This window comes from Tenrec ecaudatus, chromosome 4 (genome assembly GCF_050624435.1).
Source record: "Tenrec ecaudatus isolate mTenEca1 chromosome 4, mTenEca1.hap1, whole genome shotgun sequence".
NCBI lineage: Eukaryota > Metazoa > Chordata > Mammalia > Afrosoricida > Tenrecidae > Tenrec > Tenrec ecaudatus.
Genome location: NC_134533.1, coordinates 86,424,714 through 86,437,483, shown reverse-complemented (window position 1 = coordinate 86,437,483; position 12,770 = coordinate 86,424,714). Strand labels below are relative to the sequence as shown.

General features: G+C 39.4%; 1 protein-coding gene across 4 annotated transcripts in view; it reads left to right on the top strand.

The window, feature by feature from the left end:
* Nucleotides 1–12,770, top strand: part of NOX4 (NADPH oxidase 4) — a 184,448-nt gene that overhangs the window by 145,049 nt on the left and 26,629 nt on the right. For all 4 annotated transcript variants that reach the window (XM_075546434.1, XM_075546435.1, XM_075546432.1 and 1 more), the window contains one exon: nucleotides 1,327–1,408. In XM_075546434.1, coding sequence (XP_075402549.1) covers nucleotides 1,327–1,408 — 82 coding nt within the window. The remainder of the gene's footprint in view (nucleotides 1–1,326; nucleotides 1,409–12,770) is intronic.

Below are 12,770 nucleotides of genomic sequence, written 5' to 3'. Positions count from 1 at the left end.
CTAATCACGTGCTTCACCAAAGAGAAGCAGTCCCAGCCATCACATTAGGAGTAAGTTAATTAAATGTTTGACCAAAGATAACAGGTTAATTTTTAAGTTGATAATTTGTATGGCCTACAAGTGATGGTCTAAATATCCAAATGTCCCTGGGCAGAAAAAAGATTCTCCACTCCTCTAGAGTGATACTTTTTCGTTCCATACAATTAGTTATGCGTGCTACATGAATCTATCCAGGACAGAACTGAGGACTCCTCCTCCCTCCGCCCCCAACTCCACGTTCTTCCTCTTTCCTTTCTTCTCTGTCCCTTCGGTTCACTCTCCTCCCTCCTCTTTTTCCTTCTGGATGAGCCTTATTTGCATCGAGTTTGATGACTTATTCTTATTTGTGGCTTACTGCCATGACCTCTTTCATGCGTTCCTGTCTTTATGATGCTATTATTATACAGTGAATATGGAACATTGCAGTGACGCGCCTTTTTGCTCCTCCTCTGTTTCTAAATGATAACGGTCATCTAAATATATTGATAGACTTTTTATTCCCCTTTGCTTACTTCACTTAATGTCTAGTGTACCTATCAAATGCATTGTTTAGTTCAGTTGTTTTTAATTCAATAAAATGATATTCCACTATATGTGGCATCCTGGGATTTTCTATAGTAATATGATCACCGTGTTTCTGTGTGTAAATGAAGTCATTTTATTCCTTTTCAGGGTAATATTTCATTGTGTGAATATGTCATAACTTATTCACCTGGAAATGTTCCATTTATTTTATTGTGCACATTGCTGATTTTATCTGCTTTATAAAATCCATGTCAGTTTCTGTCCAATATATACCTAGGAATAGAGAAGTTGGGTTTTAGGATACGCAAAGGTGGGATTTAGTAGTGCCAAATTATTTTCTAGAGCAATTGTTCACATTTGTATTCTCACCAACAGTATGTAAAGGGTTGAGATGACCTACTCTGACACTGGGTGTTGGACAACTAATATCTGTTAGTTGAATGACACATAATGTGAACACTATGGAACGGCGCAAAGCTTGCTCTGCGTTTCTCATGTTGCACACATCTGAGCATATTTATTGATCAGATGTGTTTTACCTTTCACCTATTCAGTTCTGAATCGCTACAAATGAATATGGGGTATTTTTATATTTTCAGAATTTGTAATAATATTATATTTAAACTGATGGATGGATGCATTTGTAATCAATATATGCAGTCAAAATGGTTACTCAAAAAACCCAATGGATCATACATTGATATTGGGATTATTTTCATGTCTTATTTTTTCACAGTTTGATGTTTGTTTTTCTTTTGACAGAACGATTCCGAGATTTGCTACTTCCTCCATCTGGCCAAGAGTCCGAGATTCTGCCCTTTATTCAGTCCAGGAATTACCCAAAGTAAGCCAAAGGAATTCACTTGGTTTTGAAAATGGAATGACACAGTGCTGTGAGAGATTAGGGGATGGCAAAAACTATTACAGTAATTAACTGTTCTGAAAAATGACCGAATACGCCAAATATGGTCTTACTCATTTCTCTATATTTCTCTTTACCTTTTGATATATGAGTGACAAACTCTCCTGACTCCTTTCTTCACCACAGTAGACTTTCACATGTCATGTGTGGTTGGAAGAACGATCTTCTCAATTGATCAGTCCAGACCAGGCAATTTTTGCGTCTCCTTCCTTAAAAGCTGATATTGGGAATTGGATCCTTGGCTTGACGAGGGATTATCTTTAGTCACTCATACTCATAACTTCTGACAGAAAAAGAAAGGCTACTAAATAAAATTATAGACAATGGTTTGCATCTATTTCAACAAAATAAACCATTATGCTCAAAGATTCATTTTTGGATGGCTTTGTCAAGTGCATTGAAATAATTGAACCTGCTTTTTGGAGATTAATTTAGTTTAATATGTAATGTTCTTGTTATGAGCTGTTAAATAAAAATGCCCGAGGTGGGTACTTTTGAGAAAGACATTACTTTTTCTCACAGTTCAGAGGCTAAGAATCTGAATTCAGGGTGCTGGTTTGAAGGGAAAGCTTTCTTTTTCTGTGGGCTCCCAGGGAAGTCATTCTCTTCAGCTTGTCTTCTGGATCCGTGGAAAATTCCAGGTGGCCTGCCATTGATTGCCCCCTCACTTGCTGTAAACGATTGACTTGGAACATTGTCTTCACTGATCTACACATCCTCCTCCTCACTAGTCCCGCCTCAGCTACTAGACAACAACCGTGCCCATTGCTATCATCGCTATTATATGTTAGAATTCACAATGCACATTTGGGGGATGTGCTCCTTTTAATCCATGATGCTTAGCTTTGATAATGCCCCTGCGACAAAGCAGAAACCAAAAGTCCCAATTCACTTGCTTCCTCATGGTTTCAAATATCACTCCAGTTTGGAAGTTCAGTAATTCCTTATAACAACCTGCACACACACACACACACACACACACACACACACATATCTTTGTGCTGACACAGAGCATGGATGTGTCTAAATAGAGTGATGAGCGACTCTTTTTTCTTTACAGATGTGAGGGTTTTTGCCCACTACTGCTATTTCCAGAGGCCAGGACAGCTTACATTTTGGCGTCTCAGGCTCCCTTTCTGCCTGAAACTTTTGCTTCAAAACTCATTTTCCAGCTAGTAATCTGCTGCTATGCCCTGTTCCGTTAACTGTGCTGTTCAGCATGTTTCCTTCTTAATGTAAGAAGGAAAAATTACATTTAAAAATTAATGCTGTGATCCATCTCCTTCATTAACAGAATCAGTAAAGACAATCATTCTTCAGTGTCTAAGATGTGGTGAAGATATTCTTTTAAATATCTTTTGAACATCTACAAATTAAAAGAGCAAAGGGCACACTTGAGATTACATACCCTATGATAGGGGTTAAGTTTAAAGCAGACTGCTTTAGAAATTAGATTCTTTCTAACATCTGAGACAGCCTGATGAATTTGTGCCTCCGTTTCCACTTGTGTAAAGGGGAGAGAGTAAGAATAGCCTAACATTCTCAGAATTATTGTGATGTTAATATGAAGTAGTAAACCGTAAATATTTAGACCCACGATTCATATATACCCCCAAACTCTGCTTTAGCAGCTAGTGTTATTTATTATTATTAATTTTAAATTGAATGTTGAGCTGCAAGTTGTCAAAATCCTTAAGAAAATGGGTTGTACATTGATCTTGGAGGATAGCTCTTATGTTAGGATGCTTTTGTCAACCTGCCCTTAGTAGGAAGATCTAGTGAAATTCTATGTATTCAATGTTTCTAACTTACTGGATGCTAATGTGAGGCACTAATTTGATGATCACTTATTATATGTATGTGTTTCACTTTTCTGAACTACCAAATGAAATCACATTAAAACATAATGAAAAGGTTTCTGGGTCTAAATAATTATAGAATGAATACTGGATTGCTTACAATTAGTTTATTTAAATTAAGAAGTCATGGTGGCTGTTGGTTAAACACTTGGCTGCTAACCTAATAGTGGGGAATTCAAACCGACCAGCTGCTCCTTGGGAGGGTGATGTGGCAGTCTGCTTCTGTAGCGATTTATAGTCTTGGAGCCAGTCGGAGGCAGCTTTACTATGGTCTGTTAGCTCACTATGAGTCAAAATCAACTCAATGTGACCTTTTGATTTGGCATTTAAATTCTAGAATATTAATTATTTCTATGTTCTTATTACTTGTTTCATGTCTGATTAATAGCCAAATTTTAAGAAATGAAAGTAAGAGAGGACAGAATTATAAAAGTGTGTGTTTGCGGCTGTGGTTTGTGAGTAATGATTTAGGCCAGGAAAAAGTGAGCAAAGACTGAGCATGTAAATAAGTGGAATGGGTGAGGGAGGAGAGGGTTGTGATAAAAGAAAATCACTAAATATGAGTGGAGAAGAATGCATGTATATCAAGAGCTAATTTAAAAGAATTTTGGATTGTCCATAGTTTGAATTACAATGAAGCCTTTTTCACTGTTGTAGATAACTGAAAACAAATGAATTTGAAATTTTGTGGCATGGAAAACATTCCAAAAATGACCATTTAGTCAAATAATTAGAATTTGTTTCTTTCGTTGCCAACCGATTTCATTAGGCCCTCAGAGAAATAAATGTTCGTTAGGCTGACGCACTAGCTATGCACTCTAGTAGAGAGACATGTTTTCAAGACTCCAGTAACAGTGAAAAGCAACTGTGTTATCCTGTCGCATGTACTGTCTCAACATAGTACTGACAGAACACAGCAGAGACAGCTGTCTTTAAGTGAGGCTCTGTTTCCTCTGGTTAATATTGACTGAGAAATAGACTGAGGTAACTTAGAATTTCGGCTGAGTCCTGATTAGTCAACACAGTGTTCCTGTGATAGATTGAATTGTGTCCCTCCAAAATGGGTGACAACTTGGCTGGGCTAGGATACTCAGTGAATTGGCAGTTATGTAACGCCATGTCTTGGCAGTTATACAAATGTATAGGCATCCGCATGTTGAGATCAATTGTGATTGGTCAAGGAATTGTTAGGAGCTTAGGCTGGGATGTAGCACTCTTGCTGTAGTCATAACTGTGATTCAGTAAAAGAAGTTTTCCTGGAGTGTGGTCCACATCGTTTTTTGTCTTAGAGGGAAAAAGAGAGAACAGCCCCGCTACCGCTCATAAAGAAGAGCAGGGGGAGCAAGCGCGTAGGAGAGCTAGGGTCACAGACGTGGAGAGAAGACAAGGATCTTCCTGTGTGTTGAGAGAGAGAGGACCTGCCTTCCCTTAGAGTCAGTGCCCTGATTTCAAACTTCTAGCCCCTTAGCTAAGAGAATAAAATTGTTTGTTAAAAACCATCCACTTGTGTTCTTATAGAGCAGCACTAGATAACAAAAAAAAATCCCTTTCATTCTAAGGATCTTGTCGGCAAGGGATACCTAACGAGTAATGAAAAAAGGAAGCGGTGACCTTTACCTGGCAGGAAATACCCCCAACGAAGGAAAATATCTAGTTTCTGAAATGTGTTTGTATGTGCTTAATGAGAAACCATGAAGAAAAAGGAAAAAAAAAACCACGTTGTAATGAAGCTGGAGAACAGTGTAAAATAGTAGTGCTCATTAATCATACTTTTATATCCATGAACTTGCATTTGACCTATTCCAAAGCCTGGCGTGTCCACTCTCATCACATTGTAATTGTAGAGATTGCTCCATGGAAATGTTCGGAGCTCTGATACGTGTCAGGTGTCAGTAAGCGAGACAGAGGCCTGGAGAGGACCAAGAGGAAAGCACTTTTAATGTAAAGCATGTGCTGTTGATTCACGGGTTAAGCAAAGAAATGGAGATAAAGAAATCGAATTCCTCCCTGGTGATAGCGTCGTGCTTTTTGAACGAATGCTGTTCATAATGCATTCAGGCTGGAGGACAGTTATCGTCAAAGTGCTGTGACTAGATGGGCAGTGGAGGAGAGCACCGCCTCCCTTTTACTCACTGCTGATTTTGCAACCACTTTGGCAACTGGACCAGCAAAACAGGACCCGCTGGCTCAGGAAGGACTGAGCATAATAATTTATGAAAATATTGTGAAAATACAAGAATGAAAGACTTCATATTTCTTTAGTTCTCTTGGCTGCCCAGTGTCTGCTTAGAGAGGAATATTGTCTGACAAAACTCAGAGTTGTTCCTGTTTGTCTTTCTTTGACACCAAAGAACAAACTTGATGGTTTGGAGAATAAAAAGCAAGTTTCCATGTAAAGTCATCTCCAGTAGGCTGTCTAGAATGGCTTCAGATGAGGTTATTGAGCAATATGCTTGGATTGAAAAGAGTCATTTGACATTTCCAGATTACTTCCATTGTCCAGATTACTATCACCCAGAATATTGAATTCTTCTTCTAGAGACCCTTTCTCCCACCAGTAATATTTGTCTACATTTTATTTATGTGATACATTTATCACCTAATATGAGATATTCCATTCATAATAGTTCTTTTAAAATACTTTCTACATGCCAGGCATTAGGCATGTTCTTCAGTGTTTATCGATTCAATACAGTTCCAATAGCAGCTGATAAGTTGGTGATCTTTAGATCCTAATCAGCCTTCATGCTCTGTCACCTCACAGGCATAATCCCTCTCGTGTTGTCTAAGCCACTGCTTGTGAGTGAATTCGAACTCACAGCCACCGGTAGAATAGAGAAGAATTGCTTCACAGAGGTCTCTAGACTGGAGTCACTTATAGCTTTGAGTCACTGACTTTGAAGTAAGCATCCCTTTGCTTAACTCATTGTCACTGCCAGGGCTCTTTTGTGCTGTCTAAACCCCTAGAAATAACAAGAATAATTCAACCAGACGGCCTTTCAGTCATCTATTCTTTCATCCAGTCAGCCATTCAAAAACTATTCATTGAGCAATTACTACATACCAGGAACAATCATTAAAAAGCTATAGCTTTCTTTTTGGCATGATAAAAAAAAGTCAAAAAGTCATGGATTAATGGAATGCTCACTGAAAAGTTTCCACAAGCTGATGAAGCACTAGAAGCACTTACTCATCTATGCCAGGGAATCTGGACAACAGCGACGTGGCCAACTGACTGGAAGAGAGCCATATGTGTATCCATTCAAAAGAAAGGTAAGTCAACAGAAGGACTGCAGCAGTACATTGACAGGGAGCCACCGGAAGGTTGAGGCCAGTTTCAGAAGAGGACATGGAACAAGGGCTATATCATTGCTGATATCGGATGGATCTCGGTTGAAACCAAAGAATGTTATAAAGATGTTTACTTGAGCCTTATTGACTATGCCACAGAATTTGACTAGGTGGATCATAAACTATGGACAACCTTTAGAAGAATGGACATTCTAGAGTACTTCATTTTGCTCATGCCAAACTGGTTGTCAAATCAGTGGTGAGTAAAAGGATCGCGCTGCCCTGCCTTCACTTTCTCTGTTCATGTACATTGACTGTAGCTACACGAATCAAGAGGCTACAGAACCAGGGAGTGCTGCCTGCTTTAAACTCAGGAACGGTGTGCCTTAGAGTTATAGCCTCTCACCATGCTTGTTCAGTCTGTATGCCGAGAAGCTGGCTTATGGGAAGCAGAATGTAGCATCAGGATTGGAGGAAGGCTTCTTAACAATGTGTGATATGCATATGACACAACCATGCTAGCGTGAAGTGAGAAAGACTTGAAATGCGTGCTGATGCATATCAAGGACTGCAGACTTCGGTACGGATCATGGCTCAGTATGAAGAAGAGTGGAATTGTCACAACCAGACCAAGAGGCAGCATCACGATAAATGGAGAAAACATTGAAATTGTCAAGAATTTTGTCTTGCTTGGGTTAACAATCAATACTCATGGAAGCAGCAGTCAAGAGATCCAAAGACATGGTGCATTCGGTATATCTGCTGTACAAGACCTCTTTAGAGTATTGAAACCAAGGATGTTACTTTGAGGACTAAGCTGTGCCTGACCCCAGCCTTGGTATTTTCAATGCATGTGAAATGCATGTGAAAGCTGGACATTGATTAAGGAAGACTGAAGAAGAAGAATTGACGCATTTGAAATGCTATGCCAGAGAAGAAATTGAAAGCACCCTGAACTGCTAAAAGAATAAAGAAACTTGTCTTGGAAGAATTACAGCCAGAGTGTTCTTAAGGGGCTAGGGTGTTGAGAATTCGTCTTACATACCGGTCTCTGCAGAAGGCCATCATGCTTGGTAACATACATGGGTATCGACAAAAAAGTAAGGCTCCCAGGTAGATGGGTGGCCACTGTGGCTGCAGAAATAGGTCCCCACACAGGAACCATTGTGAGGACAATGTGGGATTGGGCAGCCTCTCGTTCTGTTCTGCAGTGGGTCACTAAGGGTCAGAACTGATGCAATGACACCTGACAACAGAAATAATCATGAGAATGACCATGTAATTAGAACATCGTCTGTAATTTCAGGGTGGAAAAACCAACTTCACGGAGTGCAGTGGCGAAATTATAACCAATGTTGTAAATCTGCAGATTATAAGAGGGATCTTCAAAAAGTTTGAGGAATATTTTTCTTACCTTTCAATTCTCTTTTACTGTGACCATTTTGAAGTGCCTTTGAGAAATTAAGACTGTCACTGAATAGGGATAGCCAAAGCTTGTCCTTTGGTTAGGATCTTAGAAGTCCTACTTGCACCAGGTTTGGATTAAACACTTAGCCCTTCCTTGTAGGTAAGGGGCATGGTAGTGCCTTCCACTTGAGAAGCTGAGATATTCTTTGAGTGAAACCATGATTTCTGGAACCGTGGAGGTGCTCTGCCTTTTAAAAGAACATTAAGACAGCAGTTAAAATTCAATTCTACCTTAATTTGATCAATTTGCAATGATTATGGTAGCATAACTTTGACAATATTAATATTTTATGGGAACTTCATGCCAAAGATTTGCTCCTTTTTTGAAAATCCTCAGTTAATGAATTACTTCTGTTATGGTGCATATATGTCATGGCATGACACTAAATCAGTGGTTTTACAAACACTGGTTTTCTTTGTTTGTTTGTTATATGCAGGAGAGAATGTGAAGTAATCATCATACCTTAAGGATAGGGATTTTTTTACCCCTCGACTGGAGAGGTTTCTTTCCTTAAATATTGTTTATAAAGTCCAGATAACAATCACCTCCACCCTTCTAATTGCCTCAAGTCTTTACTGAAAACTCACTCTTTTTGTCAGTCTTGCTATGCATACAAATTCTTGCACTTTATACTGAATATACTGAATCAGAAATCATGGGGGTGGGAAGCCAAAATCTAACAAGCCCTCTAGCGGATTCCAATGTTAGCTTCAATTTGATAACCGTTGGATGCAGATAAAACATCTTTTGAAAACTATCTCAGGGTTGCGTGCCCTCTTTCTCTAGTGTATTGACTGCTATGATTTTTCCTGGCTATGGAATGATCTAAAACTCTGTCCGCTCCTCTTCTGGAGAGTAGTTGTACACATTCTTTTCCCTACAAAGAATGCATCAAGTAGCAGATGAGCAGAACCCTTCCAGCCTACAAAGCATCCTGCCCAGGGATTCCCAGGCCCACCATGTTCTCCTCCGATTTCCTTTCCATTGTAGTTGCCTTCATCGTCTCTGACAAATATGAGGGATACGTGGCTGTACGGAGTAATGCATCCTTCTTAAGAAAATGAGTGTTAGCGTCAGACACATAAGAAACCCAGGAAAAGAGTTTCTATTTACTAGAAGTGTCACTCGCCTTGAGAACATCACTTAGTAGTTTTGCGACTACGCTTTCCTAGGAACGTTGTGTAGAGTGGATGTGAGGATATGTGTGAATCGCCTTCGAGTATCACCTTTGGTTTAAATCCAATGTTCGTGAAAGAACAACTCTGGTTGTTATGTATATTATTTTGGATTACTGAGGTATACAGCTTAGGTATTTTTTTGAAAAAATATTTTGTTGGAAGAATCATGTAAAGTAAGCACCAGTCATAAAGATAAGATGAAATTATTTTCTATAAATGTACATTTGCATCTAATTAAATGCAAATAAATTAGAGCACTTCATTAGTAGATATTTTTGATGGCCCAAATAAAACCCATCAACTCAATTCCAACTTATAGTGACGTTATAAAGACAAAGCCTCAAGACTAAATCTTTATGGGACCGAGAAAACAGCTCGTCTCTCTCTCTCTGTCAATCAGCTAGTGAGTACAAACCACCAGCCTTTTGTTAGCAGCCCATTGCCTAGTGCAAAACACTGCCTTTTGATGTTGTTAAATGATACCAAATGGAGATCAATGTAATATTTACTTTTTCCAGGCAGGCAGAGGAAACAATAATTTTAAATGATCCTATGCATGTGATAGCACGTGTTCCACACTCCTCTCTCTCCAGGCAAACTGGTATGCTTAGACCTGTGAGCGAGTCGTCAGCCTAACAGGTCTCAGTAAAGACTCGGCTCTGTCTTCTCCTCCACCTTTGCTCTTGGTTCCCGCTCCCCCATCCTCGTAGGAGGTGGGGACATTAGAGCAGTCACAGTATCCTTATAGTGATGTGGCTTCGTTTGTTAAATAGGAGTAATGGTACTGTACTTACTTCACAGAGCTCAGATAATATAGGGAAAGGACCAAGCTCTCCCTCTCCTATATAAATAAATGTGGATATGTAGCATACTTAGATCACAGCTACAATTATGCCTTATTTTATTCTATACTACTGGTGTTTCTTTCCTAGCCACTGTTCTTTTTGTAATAATCTTTGGGACAGAAAGTGTAATTATTCATCTCCTTACCCTCCCCATCCTTCCCTCTCTCCCTCTTTCAGTGTTTCTCTTGCTGTACTATTTTTATTAGAGTAGACAATAGCGAGACCTATGTACTGTAGACTTCTCATTATGTCTACTGAATTCAATAAAAGCACATTAATTTATACTCTCCTATTGGTTGTCTTTTAAAAATACATTTTGTAGTATGTTTTGTAGTAACTAAATTAAATTACTTGCTGAACTTCACCAGAGAGGTAGTTTATTAAAAATAAATATTTGTTCTTCCAAATTTGAAGAGATTCTAACTCTACATTTCTCAAAATGTACTCTAGTCTCTAAAATGCTAATAAAGGTTTTGTGCGGAAAATCGACTGTGGTGTAATTGATTTACAGTGTTGAGTTACAAAAGTTACAAAGTTACTTGCAGCTTAATAAGGTACTGGCATGTTGAAGGCCTGTGTCTCAAATTTATTTGATTCAAACATGCTCCTTCCACCCTTTGTATTGTTGGTCTATGATAATCCCTGGGTAATACGAGTATAATTAATACCTATTTTTAATAATGTTTATTCTTAAAGTGGTTTTGCAATTTCTCACTAGACTTTTTCCAGATTGCCTACATATGTTTGATTTTAAGATATTCTGGTCTCAATCAACAGAAGCCCAGATGGCACAAGCAGTTTATAATCAGCTGCCAACCTCGGGATAGCCGCTGTCAGCAATGTGGGGAAGAAAGGCCGGGCAGACTGTTTCCCCAGGATGTCAGCTCAGAACCCTGCGGGGCAGCTCTGTTCTATTACACAGGGGTTCAGTGAGGCGGATTTAGCATGAGGGTGAGGGAGTTTATATTTTGTTTCGGTTTTTGTTTTAAGTGAGCATTGTGTTTGTTCTGGTGGAGCGAGGTGGTGGGAAAGCACTTTAAATCTGATGCGTTTTTCCAGTCGAAGAAAGCCTAAAGGTGTAATTGGTCTGTTACTCCATCAGTCTTACTTATTAAATCAATTGATAAATAGCTTATTTACATAAAATATATACAGTTGAGTGAGGCAATGAAGAGGCTCCCTCCTTTCTTTATAATTCTCTTAGACCTACAGTCCTTCTTAAAGGATAATTTCCACAGCTTTCCAGTGACATTCTAGAATGGCTCTGAATTTCCCCTCCACGGTGCTAATGCAGAGCCTCCGTTCAGTTCCATGGCCTCAGCGAATAAGCAGGGAGTCCTGGACTGCTGATAGCTTAGAGAGCACAGCTTCCCGAACATTGTCGAACTACCGCCTCCTCTTCATGAAGTAGTGCACTTCCAACGTGCATTGGCATGTACGAAGTTTTGCACTATAGCCCAGAATCCGAGATGAAGGGTATTCACGTCCGCAGATCCCTTGAACGGGTCCAGCACGGCCCCGCCCCCAGGAGTGCCGCCCACTTTGCTTGGCAAACACTATTTTCAAGTTATAAGGAAATACACTTAACAAAAATGTTTTTTTTTAATTTGCTGGTGTTTCCTTTTCAAATGTTCACTTGCTGAAAGATCAGGTGACTAAAGACACTGATAAATGAAAGACAAGCATAATGAATTGGAAATAAAAAATATCCTGGTAACACAATTTTCTAAATGTATTGGGCTGTGATAAAGGGAAACCATGGCCTAAACATGAAAGGTGACATATTGCACATGTTAATCATATTAAATATGTGAAAATTAATTCAAGTCTTCTCTCTCCTCCAAAACTCAGTGGTTGCCAAATAATTCTGAAGCTCTCTGCTACTTTCATTCTTCAGCCTAAACACAAGCAGCAAAACCTTTCTGCGAAAACAACTAAAAAATCTTCCCAGTGAGGAAAGAGCCGATTCTTTCAGGTTCTCCAAACCAAATCCCCTTTCCCACGGGTCCCTCTGCTGACGTTCCTCCAGTTCTTCTCTGGATGTTGGTTTTGTAGGATGGCCTGACAGGGCACTGGGGGCTCTCATGATGCTATAAGCAAATGGCTTAGCTGACATTTGTGTGTCCTCTACAATTTTCAGTGGGATCTTTGATACTCTCTCAACTGGCTGTCTTTTTACAGATGAAGGAAATCAAGTTTAGAGAGGGTAAATGGCTTGTGTGTAATCCCACCCCTAGTAAGTGAATGGAATCACAGCTGGAGTGCTCCTCTTCCAGAGGGGAAGGAAGGAGTGTGTGCAGGGGAGGGTGATGGAAATTTGTTGCTCAGGATGTCCAAACGCAGACAAGTTGCAATGAGGTGCTTACAGTCCTCCTCTCTGATCTTCAACAAATCAAACCCTAGGTCTCTGGGCCTGTCTTAGGGAAGAAAGAATGCATGAAGCAGAAGACAGCACCAAATTGGTGGAGGGCAAAAGATAGACTTTAAATAGAACAGTAGAATAAAAACTCTATATCAAATCTGCAGACTTCTACAATGATGACGGTTCAACACTTTTTAAAAGTAATTTTCACTTCCTGGGATTATATAGTTTTCTGTGTTGCTTTTATAAATCTTCATTTTCAGAATATTCCTCCCCTCCTT